The sequence below is a fragment of the Gymnodraco acuticeps genome, unplaced genomic scaffold, assembly GCF_902827175.1.
Source record: "Gymnodraco acuticeps unplaced genomic scaffold, fGymAcu1.1, whole genome shotgun sequence".
Classification (NCBI taxonomy): domain Eukaryota; kingdom Metazoa; phylum Chordata; class Actinopteri; order Perciformes; family Bathydraconidae; genus Gymnodraco; species Gymnodraco acuticeps.
In genome coordinates, this window is record NW_022990109.1 from 237338 (window position 1) to 260275 (window position 22938).

The following is a 22938-nucleotide window of genomic DNA, read 5'->3' on the forward strand; positions in this document are numbered from 1 at the left end:
AGGCAATGTGGATAAATAGATATGTAATAATATATAATATAAACGATTTTGTTACTTTGAGTTTGCTGTCATATTCTTCAATTTGTGATTAAGTTCGATAAGATAAGATGTACTTTATTAATCCCAATTTGCGAAATGTTTTCGTTGCAGCAGCATAAAACAAAACAAGGCATTGCACATAACTAAAATAGAAGAAATAAAAAATTCTAAAATAGAAACATCTCGAAATAGAAATAAACCAGCATTCGAGAACAAGAAAAATATACAGATGACCGTGAAGATAACAATCTATAATCTGTCTGACAAATAAAAACACTATTGTTGTTCCCTTAACATTTTATATACTTAGTTCCCTCTTCATGTTACCTTTTATTTCAAGATGTAATGGCTTCCTTCCTTTATTTTGAGTACTTGGCCACATTGGCTGTGGTTTATCTTGAGATATGAATCCATGCAACACAAATGTATCCTTGACTTGTTGATGTTTGGTGTTTTTGCATTCATACTATACTGCCACTTACACCGTGTAAATTGGTAATTTCGGACATTTTTAGCAGGGAATTTTTATGTTGAACACATAATTAAAAACCTATACTTCATGACCTCCTTCTGGCAAGGGAAGCTATTTATGCTTGCAGGAATTGTTGCAGTTTTTGGGACACCAGAGAGCTGAAAATGTATCCTAATGAAATGTAATAGCTAGTACCAACGTTGCATGGCCTAAAATCGCAGCACAATCTTCCTCTCAGCTCTGTAGCTCCTCATCTTCCTCCCGGCTGTGTTTACAGAGCATCCAGCTATCGTCCACACTGCGGTGAAGGTCTTATTCTTGTTAAGCTGTTTACACATGCCTTTGATACCCTGCGACTGAGATTCCCTGTAACCATGAATAATCCAGTTAGCAGAAAATCCATGCCTACCTGTGGTGGTCCCATCCACAGATAAAACACTCCGCCAGAAACAACATTTTACTGCTGTTTCTCATTCAGCGGGAGAAAAACGATAAGCAGAAATGTGAAAGTAAGCTCGCTGCCATTTATTTGTCGACATGAAAGTGCATTCGCAACACCATGCGAGTCTCAGATTGTGCAGACTTGGAAAAAAGGGTGTTTTCACGCATGGTAACATGTTTAGCATGGAAGGGAAAATATGGCACTTTAGTGGGTTTCTTAAATCCAGAGTGTGAGCCAGGATTTTGTGACATTTAAAGTCTTTTTACACCTGGCAAAAACAGGGAGTCCTTGGCGAAAAGACGCAGGTGTGAATCCACTGAGGATAACGATAGGAGATGCAGGTGAACATATAAAGTGCAAAATGGTCTAAAAATATAGACCAACAAAACGTGGCAGTTTAGATTTTGAAATATTAAAACACCTTAACTTCTTCAATGGATAGAAAGTATTTCAAGCTGGATCAAAACTACAAAATCATTAATATGAGGTGCATGATAAAGAGGTAGGAATGAGCCTCGCAGGATAGCTGGAAAAAAACAAAATATCTTGTAAAATCTACCGCTTTAAATACTTCATGAAAAACTGATCTGGAGTCTGGAAGTGCAGCGACAGCAACGTAAATTAAAATGATTTTCTGATGGACTAAAACGAATATTTGTTGTCCAAAGATGACGTTAAATTAACCGGTTTCCTTTCTGCGGGTTGATATGACTACACATAGTCCCTTGATCCTCCTTAGCAACAGTCTGTTCTCCTTAGTAACGGTCTGTTAGCAATAATGAACAACCACTGTAATGACCAAATTGACGAATCAGAATTGAGTATTCAAATAAGCTGCGGAATAACAATTAAACAATGCTTAGTGTACATTTTTGGGTCTTGTCAAGACAGGAAAAACAATATTACAGCATTTAAACCGTTAGGAAAAGAGCTCAAAATAAGTCTAAGATTATAACGATTATCTCAAAGTAACGTTTTTTGATTGCCATTCTCCTCTTTCCCCAGGCTCTGGACTACGAGACAAAGAGCATCTACACCTTCACTGTCCAGGTGCGAGAAACCCTGCGTTTCCCCGCCGATAACAAGAACAGTGCAGTCACCACAGCTCAGGTAAACACATCCTGTCCTCACAATTTCCATTTATATCTACATTACAAATCTGAGATAAATCTTAAAACTGAACTTAAATCCATAGGTGAACATCAAGGTGTTGGATGTAGACGAGGCTCCACTCTTCTCACAGCCCATCTACACTTTCAATGTGATGGAGGAACGTACGGTGAACAACATCGGATCAGTAACAGCCCGAGACCCTGACAGAGCTAATAAGACCATTCGGTATGCAAATGTTAAAATAAATAAATAATGTAACTTGACTTTAAAGGTCACCTATTGTGCAAAATCCACTTCTTCATGTCTCTTCGACATCAACATGTGTCCCCTCTTCTTCATGTCTCTTCTACATCAACATGTGTCCCCTCTTCTTCATGTCTCTTCTACATCAACATGACACACACACACACACACACACACACACACACACACACACACACACACACACACACACACACACACACACACACAACCACACACACACAGCACAAGTTTATTAATTCTTCATGTCTCTTCTATATCAACATGTGTCCCCTCTTCTTCACGTCTCTTCTACATCAACATGGGTCCCCTCTTCTTCATGTCTCTTCTACATCAACATGTGTCCCCTCTTCTTCATGTCTCTTCTACATCAACATGGGTCCCCTCTTCTTCATGTCTCTTCTACATCAACATGTGTCCCCTCTTCTTCATGTCTCTTCTACATCAACATGACACACACACACACACACACACACACACACACACACACACACACACACACACACACACACACACACACACACACACACACGTACACACACACGTACACACAGCACAAGTTTATTAATTCTCCATGTCTCTTCTACATCAACATGTGTCCCCTCTTCTTCATGTCTCTTCTACATCAACATGTGTCCCCTCTTCTTCATGTCTCTTCTACAGCAACATGTGTCCCCTCTTCTTCATGTCTCTTCTTCATCAACATGTGTCCCCTCTTCTTCATGTCTCTTCTACATCAACATGTGTCCCCTCTTCTTCATGTCTCTTCTACATCAACATGTGTCCCCTCTTCTTCATGTCTCTTCTACATCAACATGTGTCCCCTCTTCTTCATGTCTCTTCTACATCAACATGTGTCCCCTCTTCTTCATGTCTCTTCTACAGCAACATGTGTCCCCTCTTCTTCATGTCTCTTCTTCATCAACATGTGTCCCCTCTTCTTCATGTCTCTTCTACATCAACATGTGTCCCCTCTGTGGAAAGAGACTCTGAAAGTTTCAGGAACAAAGATTCTCTCTCTTTTTGATCCATTTCTATAAAAACCTGTCTGAAAATGAGCTGATCAGATTTTGGCCACTTTATGATGTCATAACGATGTGTTGTCTTGTGTAACCATTAGCCAATCAGCAACCAAGGTAACCCCCCCCTCCACTTTATCACCTGAATCTCCTCCTAGAGCACCATTGTGTTCTTTGTAACCAGATATCTCTCAGAGGGGCGTGGGGAGGGGCTCCTTATTTTCATCTAAAGTAACAGACAGAGAATCAGCACTTTGGAAACAGGGCTGAAACAGAGGGGATTATGGGTAATGCTGCAATGATCTGTTTGGTGTTTGGAGCCAAACACTTCAGAGACATGTTTTGTATATATCCGAGATCTATAATATATTGATGAAAAACAGTATAATAGGGGGCCTTTAATACTCTTTCCCTCTGTTTAGGTATTCCATCTTGGATAAGGACTGCCCCATCGGAATTCACCCGTTCACAGGTCAGCTCTCCACCCAGAGGACGCTGGACCGAGAGCTGGAGGCCACACACATGTTTCAAGTTAAAGCTCAGGAGGAGCCAAGTGGTACACACACACACACACACACACACACACACACACACACACACACACACACACACACACAACACACACACACACACACACACACACACACACACACACACACACACACACACACACACACACACACACACACACACACACACACACACACACACACACACACACACACACACACACACACACACACACACACACACACACACGTTTATTAATTCTTCAACAATAGAGCCTCAGATAAAAAATTAAAACCATCTGTGTTCTGTAACAACGGCAAAGTGCATTCAGGCGGAGATTACAAAGGCCAAAAAAAACAGTGTGTTCTCTTGTTGTTGTTCAACTCTTCTGGATGTATTCCGGGATGGGAGTGTAGTGCAGGAATGATCGTAAAACATATAAATGAATCAGCATTTTACCACTTCCTGTTCCCTTGTCTTGAAGTCGATGGTTTCTTGAATGTGTGTTTGGTTGTTAGCCTGCAATAAGTTGGTTAACACAAGCTGAAGAGATGTTGTACTACGACATAGAATACTTAAGTAAATACCCCACAGGTGAATTTAAAAATGTAAGTTGCTTACAAGTGTCTCAGTGAGATGACTAAACGTCTTTACCGCCAACATTAGCCGCCTTTAGCTTAGCGGTGGTGACGTCAAGTCCTGTGACCGTGCTGTAGTTCCTTTATAGCCCAACATTAGCCACCTTTAGCTTAGCGTGGCGACGTGAAGTCATGTGACCGTGCTATAGATCCTTTATAGCCCAACATTAGCCACCTTTAGCTTAGCGTGGCGACGTGAAGTCATGTGACCGTGCTGTAGATCCTTTATAGCCCAACATTAGCCGCCTTTAGCTTAGCGGTGGTGTCGTCAAGTCATGTGACCGTGCTGTAGATCCTTTATAGCCCAACATTAGCCGCCTTTAGCTTAGCGGTGGTGTCGTCAAGTCCTGTGACCGTGCTGTAGTTCCTTTATAGCCCAACATTAGCCACCTTTAGCTTAGCGTGGCGACGTGAAGTCATGTGACCGTGCTGTAGTTCCTTTATAGCCCAACATTAGCCACCTTTAGCTTAGCGTGGCGACGTGAAGTCATGTGACCGTGCTGTAGATCCTTTATAGCCCAACATTAGCCACCTTTAGCTTAGCGGTGGTGACGTGAAGTCATGTGACCGTGCTGTAGTTCCTTTATAACCCAACATTAGCCGCCTTTAGCTTAGCGGTGGTGACGTGAAGTCATGTGACCATGCTGTTTCCTTTATAGCCTAATGTTAGCTTGTCACTTCAAAAAACGAGGTGTTAATATGTGAAGATTATCCTGCTGAACAAAACCTGTAAGTGTCATTCTGTAAGATTCATTAAAATCCCATTGGCTTTGTGTCAAGGCAGCCCTTGCTATGCTTAGTACGGATTCGACCTAAAATAATACCTCATCACTGCACCACTCTATTCAATTTTGTTGCCAGTTCAGTAAGCTGACGTCTGATTTATTAAACTCTCCAAACTCTGAGTGTAACACGTTAACATGGATCTTTAAGGATTTAATATATTACACCTGGTCGTGCCACGCGTGAAGCAGAGAGTAAGCACCTAAATCCCATTAGAGGCTCTCTTTGTTCACTCTCAGCTCCCAAACCAAACTATATATATTTTTAGCTCTGCATTGAGTGAATCCAGATATCTATTTTAGTGGCTTGTCACCATGTTTAAGGGACACAATGGTCCCCTGAGCTTGTCCTGGATGTACAGTACATGTGCTTTACTAAAGATAGTTTCAGTACAGGAGGCATGAAAGAGACCCACACGTTTATCAAAAGATGAATATTTAAAACATCAGTGATGTAAAATAAGCTACAAGACAAAAAGCTCACAAATAGAAATCCTTTGAGGCACTTGACCTCAAAGAGATTCATCAAAGCTGGAGATATCACACCTGATCCGTATCACTGTGCTCGTTAAGGTTAATTACAAACAAGCTGTGTGAAGAGCGAGCACAAAAATGACACAAAATAATAAAGAAAACTTGGTTTACAATTGGCTTCATCTGAGACTTGAAGATGGATGTTAAATTCATTTTGCAGGCGGTCTCATCTGTTATTTCTATAGTACCCTTTCACATATTAAATGAGATTGAATCCATCATGAGAGTAACATGTAGGGATTGTTTTCTGCTCTGAGTAATCCCTGCTCATTGAAATGTCTATTTCCATTGTCAGAGATAGTGAAGACCCGTTATCAAATTAGCTCCTGTGATAAAACATCTGTCATTAAATGTCGGCTAATCTCGTGCTGACGTCTCTCTGCAGGTTTGGAGTCGTTTGTGAAAGTCAACATTATAGTTCAGGACGTCAACGACAACAAGCCTGAACTGAATGTGGATGAGATCTTCGTATGTGAGAACGACCGCACCAATACGGTAAGAGAAACATGTTTTGCAGGCTTTCTTATCTATTATTATGATGTAGACATGTCACAGGAGAGACACTACATACTGGTATACACCTGAACATCAGCAGGAGAGGACTCTTTAAAGTAGAGACACTACATACTGATATACACCTGAACATCAGCAGGAGAGGACTCTTTAAAGTAGAGACACTACATACTGATATACACCTGAACATCAGCAGGAGAGGACTCTTTAAAGTAGAGACACTACATACTGGTATACACCTGAACATCAGCAGGAGAGGACTCTTTAAAGTAGAGACACTACATACTGATATACACCTGAACATCAGCAGGAGAGGACTCTTTAAAGTAGAGACACTACATACTGATATACACCTGAACATCAGCAGGAGAGGACTCTTTAAAGTAGAGACACTACATACTGATATACACCTGAACATCAGCAGGAGAGGACTCTTTAAAGTAGAGACACTACATACTGGTATACACCTGAACATCAGCAGGAGAGGACTCTTTAAAGTAGAGACACTACATACTGATATACACCTGAACATCAGCAGGAGAGGACTCTTTAAAGTAGAGACACTACATACTGATATACACCTGAACATCAGCAGGAGAGGACTCTTTAAAGTAGAGACACTACATACTGATATACACCTGAACATCAGCAGGAGAGGACTCTTTAAAGTAGAGACACTACATACTGATATACACCTGAACATCAGCAGGAGAGGACTCTTTAAAGTAGAGACACTACATACTGATATACACCTGAACATCAGCAGGAGAGGACTCTTTAAAGTAGAGACACTACATACTGATATACACCTGAACATCAGCAGGAGAGGACTCTTTAAAGCAGAGACACTACATACTGATATACATCTGAACATCAGCAGGAGAGGACTCTTTAAAGTAGATACACTACATACTGATATACACCTGAACGTCAGCAGGAGAGGACTCTTTAAAGTAGAGACACTACATACTGATATACACCTGAACATCAGCAGGAGAGGACTCTTTAAAGTAGAGACACTACATACTGATATACACCTGAACATCAGCAGGAGAGGACTCTTTAAAGTAGAGACACTACATACTGATATACACCTGAACATCAGCAGGAGAGGACTCTTTAAAGCAGAGACACTACATACTGATATACACCTGAACATCAGCAGGAGAGGACTCTTTAAAGTAGAGACACTACATACTGATATACACCTGAACATCAGCAGGAGAGGACTCTTTAAAGTAGAGACACTACATACTGATATACATCTGAACATCAGCAGGAGAGGACTCTTTAAAGTAGAGACACTACATACTGATATACACCTGAACGTCAGCAGGAGAGGACTCTTTAAAGTAGAGACAGTACATACTGATACACACCTGAACATCAGCAGGAGAGGACTCTTTAAAGTAGAGACACTACAAACTAATAAACACCTGAACGTCAGCAGGAGAGGACTCTTTAAAGTAGAGACACTACATACTAATAAACACCTGAACATCAGCAGGAGAGGACTCTTTAAAGTAGAGAAAGTACATACTGATATACACCTGAACGTCAGCAGGAGAGGACTCTTTAAAGTAGAGACAGTACATACTGATACACACCTGAACATCAGCAGGAGAGGACTCTTTAAAGTAGAGACAGTACATACTGATATACACCTGAACATCAGCAGGAGAGGACTCTTTAAAGTAGAGAAAGTACATACTGATATACACCTGAACGTCAGCAGGAGAGGACTCTTTAAAGTAGAGACAGTACATACTGATACACACCTGAACATCAGCAGGAGAGGACTCTTTAAAGTAGAGACAGTACATACTGATATACACCTGAACATCAGCAGGAGAGGACTCTTTAAAGTAACCTCACTAATAGCACAGGCAAAAATTCAGTTTGGGTAGAGTCTTTAGTGTCTTCAGATGCTGCAATGCCTCTCTCCTATTTTTAAATTGTAAAACACGCAGCTAAAGTAGGTGGAACAAAATAGCTCAGAGCTCAACTAATTTCAATACAGTGTTTGTTTGCTGTTTCACACAGAGAAAGACTGAAACGGCATGTGTGTAGTAAATGCTTCTCAACAACAATCTTGAACAGATGGAGGAATGTAATTTACATTGAGTTACATATGTCAACAGTATGTGTATAAACTGCATTGTGCTCATTTCCCAAACAATACATATGCTGTATATATTTAGACGTGGTATAAACTAAGTCTGTTTACAGTATTGATTAATTACTTTGATGTGTGTTTCCTGAGCACACATACTCCACACAATATTGAACAGATGGAGAAATGTAATTTACATTGTATATATTAATAATATGTGTAATTTTAGTAACCCCATGAAATCGCATGCTGTATACATTTTGATTTCGTATAAGCAATGTCTGTTTCCTGCATGAATTAATCAGATTTGTGTTTTTCCCTCAGGTGATAGGCACCTTGAGAGCGACAGATAAAGACGACCAGCCCGCCTCCTTCACTTTCAGCCTGGCCAGCGACAACTCCAACTTCTCCATCAGAGACTATGGCAGTAAGTCTTTGTATTCACGAAGCATATTTACCTTTTTTTCCCTTTGTGTTTGTTGCTCTAAACGCTGCTCGCACAAAGCGCTTTTTTTGCCACTTGTTGCTATGCGACAGCTGAAACCCCATTTGAGGCTCGGTGCTTTGTTGCCGAAAGTTGAAATTATTTTAACTTTACAAAGCTTGGTTCTCCGCAGCCAAGACGGGGGATTTAGAGCCTTTCTGGGACCATAAGTGCTGTCTAGAATGCACAAAAGCAAATATTGAAAATAATGAGAGAAAATGGCTCTGAGGACTTGCAGACGACTCTCTGTGTATAATAAACTCATCCTGGCTAAGGAAGTCAAAGAAATATACGTCACACACTGTGCAACTGTGGTGCTTTATACAATAACATCAAGCTGACAGGGGATTGCACCTCCGTTGTGCAGGAGAGGAAGCACATTGATATTCCTTTTACATGATTTTGGAAGGAAAAAACAGCAACAGCTTTACATTGGAAATATATTGATTTAACATGACGGCACTAAAAAGGAAAGTCACCATAGGACTTAAAATCTGGGAACTATGACTATGCCAATCCATCTGGTAGGTGTTGAAATATATAGATTAGGTAACATTTAAGGATGGATAAGAAAAAAACAGGACGGAAAATGAGAAACAACTATAGCTTACATTTGAAATATATTGATTGAACATGACTGCACTAAAAGAAAAGTCACTATTGTTACTAAGGTCGCATTCACACCTAATAGTCCGTTTTCTGATGCGCACCAGACGACAGTTTGTTACATTTTCCAGAAGGCTCGGTTTGCGTTCACACGGGCAAAACTCAAACGGACTATAAATATGGAGTCAGATTTGGGTCAATATTCTCGGGCGTAAAACAAGCTACTCACGAGCGGAAAATGTGCTTTTACACGCGCATAAAATGACCCTCGCGCGCAGATTAAACCCCCGCGAGCGGCTCTGCGCCCGCGAGCGGCTCTGCGCTCGCTCGCGAGAGAGACAGCCCTCTTGCTTGCTCGCGGGAGTGTCAGCCTCGCGGAGTCTGTCTACGTGCGCGTGAAAAGTTTCTGGCACTTTGGGGCGGAGCCACTGGACTTTGATTGACAGCTGCCAGGAAACCCGGGGTTGCCAGGTTTGATAAATGCCTGAACTGCCAAGAGCCGAGCAGTGACGGCAGCAAAATCAGTTGGACGATATTGAATGGTAAAGTTGTCCATAAAAAACTATTATATTCGTAAAGTGTACAGCTAATATATATATATATGATTCTGTTTTCTTCAAGGTTGTGTCTTCCTGGTCGAATGTAGGCTACTTATTGTAAGTCGCTTTGGATACAAGCGTCAGCTAAATGCAATGTAATGTAATGTAATATACATTAATTTGATATAAAACAATATATTTTTCAGTGGGCTGTGTCCGTCGAAAACTGCTACTGTCTGCTGTACGCACCTAGATTTTGCTGCCGTCACTGCTCGGCTCTTGGTAGTTCAGGCATTTATCAAACCTGGCAATAACCCCGGGCGCAGAGCCGCTCGCGGGGGTTTAATCTGCGCGCGAGGGTCATTTTATGCGCGTGTAAAAGCACATTTTCCGCTCGTGAGTAGCTTGTTTTACGCGCGAGAATATTGACCCAAATCTGACTCCATAATAAACTTTAAACACAAGTCATGTGAACGGAAATGCTGTTCAACCATTGGTCAGACATTAAGGGGGTACAAACGCGAATCCCGACAATTTCTACCGGAGCCTCCGCCATGGAGCATCGGCACTTTCGGCAGGTTATTCTCCTGCTGCTGTTAATCTGGAGACCAACAGACACTAGCGGCCCGCGCATATGATTATATAATCAGACAACGTCCATTAAAAAACATTATAACACAATGAGAGGCGTTCTGCAGTAAGGAGGGGCGTTTCACCGACGACAGGTGGCTCTGACTTTTATGTATAGTTGACGAAGCATTTTTACTGTTACGACACTGATCAACAGTTCATTCTGCTTCACTCTTTAACTAAACAACCGCGGATGTCTTCAAAATCTTTAGCGAAATAGTCTTTGTAAATACTACACTTCCTATGTTTTGGTGCGGACTGCGTCACACCAGCGATGAACCGCTCCAGAGTTCACTAGCAAGCGCTCCGCTCCGAGTCTGGTTGTTTAGTTCACTTCAGAGGTCTCGGACTGCGTTCACACCGACCCAAACGAACCGAAGAAGAAGAAGATTCAACTTATTGTCATTACGTAGTACAGGTACTATGTAACGAAACGGTTTCTCTGCATTTGACCCATCCTAGTGTTAGGAGCAGTGGGCTGCCATTATGTACGGCGCCCGGGGAGCCGTGTAGACCAACTCAGGGACACCTCGGTAGCAATTGGTCTTTCCGGGGCTTGAACTGGTGACCTTCCAGTTGCCAAGCCAAGTCCCTATCGACTTCCCAACCACCAGCCGGCTATACAAGCCGGCTGGTGTGAATGCGACCTAAGACATAACATCTGGGAACTATGACTAAAAACAGGACGAAAAATCAGAAACAGCTACAGCTTAACATTCAAAATATATTGATTGAACATGGCGGCACCAAAAGAGAAGACCCTACAATCAGAATGATATAACATCTGGAAACCATGACTATTGCAATCCATCTGTTAGGTGTTGAAATATTTCACTGAATAATTAAATTAAGCTGGGGGCAGTACAGATCAAAACCTCACAAGGATCATCCAAAGTCTTTATGATTCAACTTCTCAGCAATATGGCCAAGTGTGATGTCAATCTGTTCACAACATATAATTATTTCAGTATGGACCAATGGCCGACTGACGGGTAATACACAGTGGTGTTGTTTTACTAGCAAGGACTACACACAAAAACATCATGTAGCTTAAGATTGATATACAGGAGATATTGAATGTAAGGGGAAGGGTTGAAGAAGGAAGAAGGAAGGGAGGGAGGATGGATGAAGGGATGAAGGGATGTAGGGAGGAAAGGATGTAGGGAGGAAAGGATGTAGGAAAGGAGGGATGTAGAGAGGAAAGGAAGTAGGAAGGGAGGGATGAACAAGTGAAGGGATAAATTGATGAAAGGAAGTAGGAAGGGAGGGATGAACAAGTGAAGGGATAATTGGAGGAAAGGAAGTAGGAAGGGAAATGGATGTGTTGTAAAATCGAAGACAAACAAAGCCGAAATAATTGACCGGGTATAAATATATCAGGAGGTTATTTGAGATGCTTTTAAACCTTAAAAATCTTCATTAACGTAATTTGAGAGAATGCTGAGGAATCTGCATTCACGTTAGTTACACTCATATCCCATCCTTTCCAATAGTATCTGGTGTGGGGGAAACTTCTGTAGCAATGGAGAGTCAGGACTCAGAGAGACACGAGGAGAGCTGGAGCTTTGATGGCAAACACTGGCGGTTTATTTGGAGTTACGGCCGGAGAATTGACAAGACAGGTGGTGTGTCACGAGTTGACACAGCGGTTGCCAAACCAATTCTGAAGAACTCTTTCTGTAGCTCGAGGTTTTAAGTAGTTCGGAGTTAGGGCTGCTCGATTATGGCAAAAATCATAATCTCGATTATTTGGGTCAATAATTGATATCACGATTATTAAAAACGATTATCCATTTACTTTGAAAACATCCATTTATTGAAAAAAAATGTTGAACAGTATGTTTTTAACAGTTGATTACCCTGAACTTTAAGTATAATTCAACTGAAAAACCAATACAAATCTTATTTTAAAATAACTAAATTAAAATAATAAAATAATCGTTTTATTTCGATTATGTGGTTTTCATAATCGTTGCACGCCAAAATCGTAATTGCGATTAAAATACGATTAATTGATTAGGCCTAATCGGAGTGTAATATTCAACGTTCTTCATCAGCGAGACTAAAGCAACATGGACCCTGAATCTAACTAGAGCTCTCGTCCATAGCAGTGTTTCTCAAACTTTTTCATACCAAGGACCACTTAACCAATAAAAAAACACTCGCGGACCACCTAACTCCACAAATATCCAAAAACACATCGTTTTTTACAAATCGCCTGAAAATTGTACAAACAAGTGGCAACATGTGTGATGAAGGTGTTTATCTGGGCTATATCATGCAATCGAAAGTGAAACTTAAGCTCGTTCCATTGCGGAGATATTCCCGCGAGAGTGCGAAAAACTTAAATAAATGTATTTATTTCAAATGTGAAATTTTACCAATATACTTACGGACCACTAGGGGGCGCTCACGGACCACCAGTGGTCCGCGGACCACACTTTGAGAAGCACTGGTCCATAGGAAAGAATGTGCGCCTACGTCCCTGAACAGTAAACTACCTCATGGCGGCTTGTGCTCGGTCATAGACTGGCAACAACAATGCGCCCAAGCTGCGCCTCCTTAAGAGAGATAGCAGCAATACCCAAGGCCGTAGACCTATGCCGTGGGAAAGGAGACAGTGAGAGGAGAAAATTATTAACTGGGTCGAAGGTTGAATACCTAAGCAAATGATTCCCCAACATCTGGCTCTGCGCAACATAAAAAGAGAGCTGTCTGTTGGCAAAAGATAATTCTAAATTCAAAGCAGCGTCTTCACTCAGTAGATGTAATGCCATTTGGGAGAAGAATATGTGTAGAAATAAATATGCAAGTTAGAAAATGTCATCTTGAATAAATACACTGTGACATTGATGATGGTGTGAAGCTCTGCGGAGACATTTGCTTTGATCCAGACATTGATATTTAGGCGAAGGTTGGTGCTCTGTTACGTCAGATTTCCAAAGCTTATTTGGGTTATTCAGCTCAGGACACACAAAATGGGCTCCAGTTAAACAGTTTTCTTCATTTTTGATCATCACACCCCTCTTATAAAACATGAAAGCCCGAGGAAGAAGTGTTACCAACTGTTCTAGTCAAATATTAAAGTGTGAATAGATGAAAGCCTTAGGTAGTCAGATGAAAGATTTAGGTGAAGTGTTACTATTTCATTTAAGTGAAACATATTGAAAGGAAGATAAACAGAAGGGTAGAAAAAAGGCTTGAACTTGCCTCATCCATTTCCTCTATACGCTGAAGCCTGGAGGGGTTGAAGTGAAGAGGAAGATGGAGGGAAAGACACATGAGGCAGAAGTGGAAGACGAGATGAAAGGAGGCCGAGAGGAACAGATTGGCATTCAAGAAGACGGGAAATATTAAAGTGAAACCGTGTCAAAAGGAGGAGGGAAAATATAAAAGGGAGAGGATAATAAGCGAGCGTAAACAAGAGGCAGTTAGGACAACAGGAATGAGACGAGAGGAGAAAGATGATTAAAAACAAGAGGATACAAAGGGAGAAGCAAAAGGAATGAATAAAGAATTGAGGATGAAGAGGAGGACATGATAAAAGAAGGAAAGATCACATAGGAAACGTCATTAGCTTCAATGAACGGGGAAATGGGGTTATACTGTAGGGGGAAACAGATACTGAGAGAAGAGGAAGATATAGACATGAAAAGAGAGGAGATGGACCAGTGGTGTCAAGTAGATTCACTCAAGTACAACTTTGAGGTACTTTACTTGAGTATTTCCATGTTTATTTGACTTTGTACTTTTACTCCACTACATGTATTTAATCCCTTTAGTTACTTCACAGATGTGGATGAATGATGTGAAATATAATCAAGTGTTGAATCAGACTTTAGTTCCACCTGGAGTAAATCCACCAGCTACCCTGCAGTACACAAAGTCATTCAAACTAGCTGCACCTTTACCAGCTTTGAGAACACTTTCATGATCAATCATTATAAAACATATCATATATATTATTCTGAAATGGACCAATCTGCACAACGACTACTTTTACTGTCGCTACTTTCACTATATTTTGATGAGAATACTTTTCTACTTTTACTTGAGGAACATTTTGAATGCAGGACTTTTACTGTAACAGAGTATTCCTACACTCTGGTACTTCTACTTTTACTCAAGTACAAGATCTGAGTACTTCTACTTTTACTCAAGTACAAGATATGAGTACTTCTACTTTTACTCAAGTACAAGATCTGAGTACTTCCACTTTTACTCAAGTACAAGATCAGAGTACTTCTACTTTACTCAAGTACAACATCTGAGTGCTTCTACTTTACTCAAGTACAACATATGAATACTTCTACTTTTACTCAAGTACAAGATCTGAGTACTTCTACTTTGACTCAAGTACAAGATCTGACTACTTCTTCTTTTACTCAAGTACAAGATCTGAGTAGGCTACTTCTACTTTTACTCAAGTACAAGATCTGACTACTTCTTCTTTTACTCAAGCTCAAGATCAGAGTACTTCTACTTTACGCAAGTACAAGATCTGAGTACTTCTACTTTTACTCAAGTACAATATATGAGTACTTCTACTTTTACTCAAGTACAAGATCTGAGTACTTCTACTTTTACTCAAGTACAAGATCAGAGTACTTCTACTTTACTCAAGTACAAGATATGAATACTTCTACTTTTACTCAAGTACAAGATCTGAGTACTTCTACTTTTACTCAAGTACAAGATCTGACTACTTCTACTTTTACTCAAGTACAAGATCTGAGTACTTCTACTTTTACTCAAGTACAAGATCTGAGTACTTCTACTTTTACTCAAGTACAAGATCTGAGTACTTCTACTTTTACTCAAGTACAAGATCTGAGTACTGCTACTTTTACTCAAGTACAAGATCTGAGTAGGCTACTTCTACTTTTACTAAGCACAAGATCAGAGTACTTCTACTTTACTCAAGTACAAGATATGAATACTTCTACTTTTACTCAAGTACAAGATCTAAGTACTTGTACTCAAGTACAAGATCTGAGTACTTCTCCTTTACTCAAGTCCAAGGTCTGAGTACTTCTACTTTTACTCAAGTACAAGATCTGAGTACTTCTACTTTTACTCAAGTACAAGACCTGAATACTTCTACTTTTACTCAAGTACAAGATCTGAGTACTTGTACTCAAGTACAAGATCTGAGTACTTCTCCTTTACTCAAGAACAAGACCTGAGTACTTCTACTTTTACTCAAGTACAAGACCTGAATACTTCTACTTTTACTCAAGTACAAGATCTGAGTACTTCTACTTTTACTCAAGTAGAAGATCTGAGTACTTCTACTGTTACCCAAGTACAATATATGAATACTTCTACTACTAGATCTGAGTACTTCTTCCACCGCTGCAAAGGACACAAAGAGGATGCTATATGTGTTATAAGTGCAGGATGTCAGTGTGAACATCTTTTCTCCCCTGAGCCCCCCCCCCCCCCCCGAACATCCTCTGACAGCACTTCACCTCACAACACTTTCAGAAAAACACAGCGTACACACTCGCAAACATTCAACAAGAGCGGCAAAGTGAAGGCTTTTAAAATATTCATCGACTACCAGCTCTTTAAAACTTGTAGAAAACAAGTGTGCTTTCAATACGCGACCCTGAAAGACACACACACTCCGACAGTGAGTTGAGAAGCAAAGTGACAGTAGTGTATGTTCAGAAACCAGACAAGAGAGGAGGACAGGAAGACAAAGAGATGAAGAGAGACTAATGAGATAAAGGAGGAGAGAGTTGAGAGACAACAAACGAAATATAGAGAGGACAGTGAGAGGAGTAAATCCGGAGAGACAAATTCAAACGAAGACGGAGACGGAGAAGAGGGATGAGATGAAGGCAGGACAGAAGCTGTTTTCATCTTTTATTCAGTTAGTTAAGGATTCTTCTTCTGTGTACACACACACACACACACACACACACACACACACACACACACACACACACACACACACACACACACACACACCTTCAGTGACAACAAATGCTCACAGTGAGGTGGTGGTAGAAACAGTTTTCAGACATGTAGAGCTTTTATTAAATGGGTCAGCTTAATTACCTTCAGTTGAATATTGGAAACAGTTTGAGGACAGGATGAGAGAGAAGTAGTAAAGGAGGCGTGTGGCGCAGTGGGTTGTCTGTAGGTGTTCGGATCAGGGGTCGCAGGTTCAAACCCCACTGCAGTCAGCATGTCGTTGTGTCCAGGAGACACTTCACCCCAAATCGCTCCTGTGGGGATTGTCCTCAGTATTGAGTATCTAATTCGCTTTGGATAAAAGCGTCTAACAAGTAACATGTAATGTAAAAGTAACCACCTTAGCTGTGGGGTGAAAGAAAAACTAAAGAGGGAAGATAACGGTTACAATGACTACTCACTATTAAATAAGACTCTCTTGTATACAGAAAAACGCTTGGATGTGTTAAAGTACTTTTAGCGGCCGTCTGAAATCCCTAAAGAGCTGCCAGGGACTACAGGGAAGAAACATCAAAAGCCCCAGAGAATAACTGGTGAAATTCAAGCGTGTATAGCAGCAACAGCGTCAGAGTGAAAAACAGGATTCACACAAGGTACAAAATGAAGATAAAATAGAATAAAGTGATAAAGTGATATAGTAACTGTTGAAACAAGGTATCACGGTTGGTCATTTGAATGAACGACAGAGTTCCTCTGCAGCCTAACGTTAGCTCTTTGCTTCTGGAGATTGCATATAAGCTTAAGATATCATGAAGGTGGTGTTAATAGGTGGAGATCATCCATCTGAACATCCCTTGTGTTTGCCACAGATATATTTTCTGTAAGATTCCAGAATCCAATGGAAGACTCCAATTGGCTTTTTGTTGGAAAAACCCTACAAAAGCTCACAAAACATCTTAAAAAGACTAATTATTCTGTCGAATGATTATACTTAATACATAAAAAACCTTTCAGTCAACACAAATGTACTTTCCAAGATCAAGAAGTTGTATAACCTCTCAAAAGTATGTCGGATCGTTGTGGTATGTTTGCGGTTTTGCACGAACAGACGTAGTTAATACTATTACTATTCTGAATGATGTTGTGATTATAGTCCTATTTAGAAATGATGTTGAGTGGCCAATTTATTTGTATGAATAGGATTTAATTTGTGGGCTTAAAACACTTAAAATAGTGGAACTGTATTCAGGCAGATCATTCGACCCATTCATCCAAAATAAAGAGCTCCAGTTTGAGAAAGTAGTTTGTTTATTTAGTTAAAACAACAAAACTGAATCCTCAACAAACACTTTTACTATAGTGATAATCATAATCAGGGAGGCGTGTGGCGCAGTGGGTTAGTGCGTTGGTGTTCACACTTCACCCCAAATTGCTCCTGTGTATTGAGTATGTAAGTCTTTGGATAAAAGCGTCTAACATGTAATAATCACTTTGGTGCTTTTTCCCATGGTGGAATCAGAGGTAATAATGTTGAAATGTTGAGCCAAGTTTTATACTCCTTCCTCAAGACCAATTTACTCTCCATTGTCTCCAAATGTCCGCAACATCCACACGTTTCTTATTTATACGTTCTCTTAAATCAGAGCTATATTGTGCGTTTCTTTCTGAGAGTTTAACGCAGCGAGTCTAGGTATGCTTGAGTGTTTGCGAGGGTCTTTTCCTGCCATTGTGTTTCTGAAATTCCTCCGGCGGTGGGATATTGTGGAAAAAGGCTCTCCCCATCATCTCAGCAGGAAACCCCTCTCTTCCGGGGATTTGAGTGATGACTGTATTGTTGCTCAGGTCTGCAGACCGGCAACTCTCTGTTCAGCTCAACAGCTAGGGTTGTTCTGTGCCGTTTTTCTGTGCGTGTTCCTACGAATATAAATCAAAATGTGTAATTTTCTGCTTGTAACGTCTTTTCAAATTCAAGATTCAAAGGTTTTATTGTCATATGCACAAAGCTAGTGTAGAAATGGCAATGAAATTCTTCTGACCTGAGCTCCTCCAACGATGCAACATATATAATAAAATACAAAATAAAGTAGTGAACAAAGTCTATATACTTTGCAAAATAAACCTCCATCTTCACGGGAAACCACTTGGTAACGTTGGTGGATATATCATGTACGTTTTGGTTATAATAACAATGAAAGTGGAGAAGTTAAATGACAAAGAAGTCTGTGACATTAGGAATTAATTGCCGGTGCTAATAGTCAACGAGGATACAAGATAAAGATAAGACGTACTTTATTGATTCCAATTTGGGAAATGTTTGCGATGTAGCAGCATATCAAAGACAGATTCAATTTGAACAATATCTTAATTTCTGAAGTTCCTAATGCCCAATTTTCTTTAAGTGTCATACAGTATGTCTGGAAGCCCAGGATAGATAACAGGGTATATGCAGGAATCCTGAAGTCAATGGAAAACCTTTTAAGACCTTTTTTAAGTCCCTTTCCATACATTTTAAGACCTCATCTCCACTTTGAGTTTTAACCGGTTACCTTGGCGACACACTTTACCTCACATTGACTATATACAGTATGGATTGTCCTTCCTCCTTATCTTCCAACCATTTGGACGCAGACTTGCATTTCCCCCAAAACGATGTTGTTTAACAACCGGCGTAAACTGAGCTTCGCGCTATCAAGCAGTGAGCGTGCCATGTCCTGTTCAGATGACGTCAAACCCAACGGGATGCCATCAATAAACTATACAGAATCACACTACACACCTACGCCATGATTACATTCAGGCAGACTGTAGAATACAACCTCTTTGGACCATTTATATACTTATTGAAAACAAGCTACAAAATGTAATACCTTGGAAAATGCCCTTTAATACTTTTTAATAGCCTTCATTTTCGCTAAATTGATTTATCAACTTTTAATACTTTTTAAGACCCCGTGGACCCCCTGGATAAACATACAATCAAACACTGTTTTCAGAGGACTTTCATTACCACGAATGACTCTTTATTTGAAGAGTGTATCGTTCATTTTTGACGAATTGTTTGATTGTTAGTTTCGTGTTTGGCTTGATGAGTGTTTTTGGGTGATCTGCACATCCTGACCTCCAGCATAAGCAAACTTCATGTCTTCCTGTATTAACTTGTATAACCACATTTGACCACAATGCATTTAAATGAGGACATATTTTCTATATTGTCATAATATTCCCACCTTCAAAGAGATAACAGTATGCTGATGCATGTATTTTCGAACCGTTGACGCCAGGAAGAATAGCGAATATAGTGCTAATGGGAATACTGATGGAAAAATAAGGAGAAAAGTTTGGGGTGAAATAAATAAAGAAATGTTTTACTGACAAATAAATTGGTTTCCTGAGTAAAAAATAGTGTTTTTGGGCCCACAAATACACCCTGACCTACAACAGAGGCACATTTAATCTCTCTTTATGCTTTCTGGTTCACAAATATATGGAATACGACTTTCTGTTATTATGTTAAATACTGGAATTAAGTATAGTAGGTTTAGCCACGTCTCTTCCGGTGCCTCTTTGACCAAATTTGATCCTCAATGCATTAACAGTGGGGACATATGTTCTATATTGTAATGCCCTTCTCCTCTGCAAAGGAGATAACAACATGCTGATGCAAGTTACAAAATGTTTGGCCTCATTTATGCCACGATTTCAGATTTTTAAGGAACTGCCATTATGTATAATCCTAAATGTCTCCAATCCTAAATGCACCAAAGTGACAGATAATCACAAATGATCTGTCAGCCTTAGTTATGCAACAACTCTCCTCTTGTTCTTATATCTTGTTTTATCTGCGGAACAGACGCTCGCTGTATAAATAGACTTTAAAAGACAGCGGGTGAACATTAGATCCGCTTTAGTTGAGACAAAGTGATGAGTCAGACAAATTAGACATGGATTTCTGCCGAAAGAGGAAAGGTACATCGAAGGTGTTGTCATGTATAACGCTCACCGTGTTTATTTGTATGCTTCTCTCTTCAGACAGCACAGCAGACATCATGGTGAAACAGGGGCCGTTCAACCTGGACGACCCCAAGGATTACAGCCTGGATGTGAGGATCAGTGACGGAGGAAGCCCCCTGCAGGCCAGCATCACCAAACTGGCAATAAAGGTCTCAAAGATTCAAAAGCATCTCATTCGATGTTCAATGCATGTGCTGAGGTGTGAATGTAAAAGCGCTTTGAGGGGTTGTGAAGACTGGAAAAGAGATCAATTCAGACCACTTGCCTTTTTCCAGCAATCTCTTATTTTGTCACAATGACTTCTTAAGATATGCACACACTGCTTGAATAAATGCATTTGAACAGAGATGGCTGCAGTACAAACATCCTTTACTCAAGTAGAAGTACAGATACTCGTGTTTAAAAATACTCTGGTGAAAGTAGAAGTACCGACTAAACTTCTTTCCTCAAGTAAAAGTAAAGAGGCTTTGAAGTGTACTTCAGTAAAAAGTACCCATAACTAGCAGCTGTTTTAAAGAGTACCTGACCTCCCTTTATATTAATAGAACAATAATGTCATTGTTAGCTAATGAATGTTTCCATGCTGAACAACGGCAACATGACAACGTTTCCATTGGTCCCTCTTCTTTAGAGAAGACCAGGAAATGATGGATACACGGATCGTGTTCAAATCAATAGGCACGCAATGACTCTAAAGAATAATGATCACGCACCAAACACACATTCAGACTAAAGGAACCAGCTGTTTGGAAAATGAGAGAAGTAAAAAGTACAAGTATTTGGGTTCAACATGCAAGAAGTAGAAAGTACAGGTATTTGAGTTCAACATGTAAGAAGTAGAAAGTACAGGTATTTGAGTTCAACATGTAAGAAGTAGAAAGTACAGGTATTTGTGTTCAACATGTAAGAAGTAGAAAGTACAGGTATTTGAGTTCAACATGTAAGAAGTAGAAAGTACAGGTATTTGAGTTCAACATGTAAGAAGTAGAAAGTACAGGTATTTGGGTTCAACATGTAAGAAGTAGAAAGTAAAGGTATTTGAGTTCAACATGTAAGAAGTAGAAAGTACAGGTATTTGAGTTCAACATGTAAGAAGTAGAAAGTTCAGGTATTTGAGTTCAACATGTAAGAAGTAGAAAGTACAGGTATTTGAGTTCAACATGTAAGAAGTAGAAAGTACAGGTATTTGAGTTCAACATGTAAGAAGTAGAAAGTACAGGTATTTGTGTTCAACATGTAAGAAGTAGAAAGTACAGGTATTTGAGTTCAACATGTAAGAAGTAGAAAGTACAGGTATTTGTGTTCAACATGTAAGAAGTAGAAAGTACAGGTATTTGGGTTCAACATGTAAGAAGTAGAAAGTAAAGGTATTTGAGTTCAACATGTAAGAAGTAGAAAGTACAGGTATTTGAGTTCAACATGTAAGAAGTAGAAAGTACAGGTATTTGTGTTCAACATGTAAGAAGTAGAAAGTACAGGTATTTGAGTTCAACATGTAAGAAGTAGAAAGTACAGGTATTTGAGTTCAACATGTAAGAAGTAGAAAGTAAAGGTATTTGAGTTCAACATGTAAGAAGTAGAAAGTACAGGTATTTGTGTTCAACATGTAAGAAGTAGAAAGTAAAGGTATTTGAGTTCAACATGTAAGAAGTAGAAAGTACAGGTATTTGTGTTCAACATGTAAGAAGTAGAAAGTACAGGTATTTGAGTTCAACATGTAAGAAGTAGAAAGTACAGGTATTTGAGTTCAACATGTAAGAAGTAGAAAGTAAAGGTATTTGAGTTCAACATGTAAGAAGTAGAAAGTACAGGTATTTGTGTTCAACATGTAAGAAGTAGAAAGTACAGGTATTTGGGTTCAACATGTGAGAAGTAGAAAGTACAGGTATTTGTGTTCAACATGTGAGAAGTAGAAAGTACAGGTATTTGTGTTCAACATGTAAGAAGTAGAAAGTACAGGTATTTGTGTTCAACATGTAAGAAGTAGAAAGTACAGGTATTTGTGTTCAACATGTAAGAAGTCAAAGTAAAAAGTCGTCAGAAAGTAGTAGTAGTGGAGTAAAGTACTGATACCAGAACAATGTACTTAACGAAGTATTTGTACTCTCCACTACATCCCACCTCTGCATTTGAATATTGTACTGACTGAGTGATTGTTTCCTGTGTAGTCGTGTCGCTGTGACGCCAGGAGGATTCCTACGCAGTGCAAAGCCAGCGCTCGCAGGATGGGAGTCAGTGTTCACGCCCTGATAGCCATTCTGCTCTGCATACTCACCATACTGGGTACGTTTCTCTATATTTGCTTTCCTT

At 39.9% G+C, this 22938-nt stretch overlaps 1 protein-coding gene across 1 annotated transcript in view; it reads left to right on the forward strand.

Annotated features, from left to right (window-relative positions):
- Positions 1 to 22938, forward strand: part of cdh5 (cadherin 5) — a 59968-nt gene that overhangs the window by 22329 nt on the left and 14701 nt on the right. Inside the window, 7 exon segments of the mRNA XM_034216505.1 lie at positions 1959 to 2063; positions 2149 to 2291; positions 3769 to 3902; positions 6196 to 6305; positions 8761 to 8863; positions 20647 to 20777; positions 22797 to 22911. Of these exon segments, the coding sequence (XP_034072396.1) occupies positions 1959 to 2063; positions 2149 to 2291; positions 3769 to 3902; positions 6196 to 6305; positions 8761 to 8863; positions 20647 to 20777; positions 22797 to 22911 (841 nt within the window).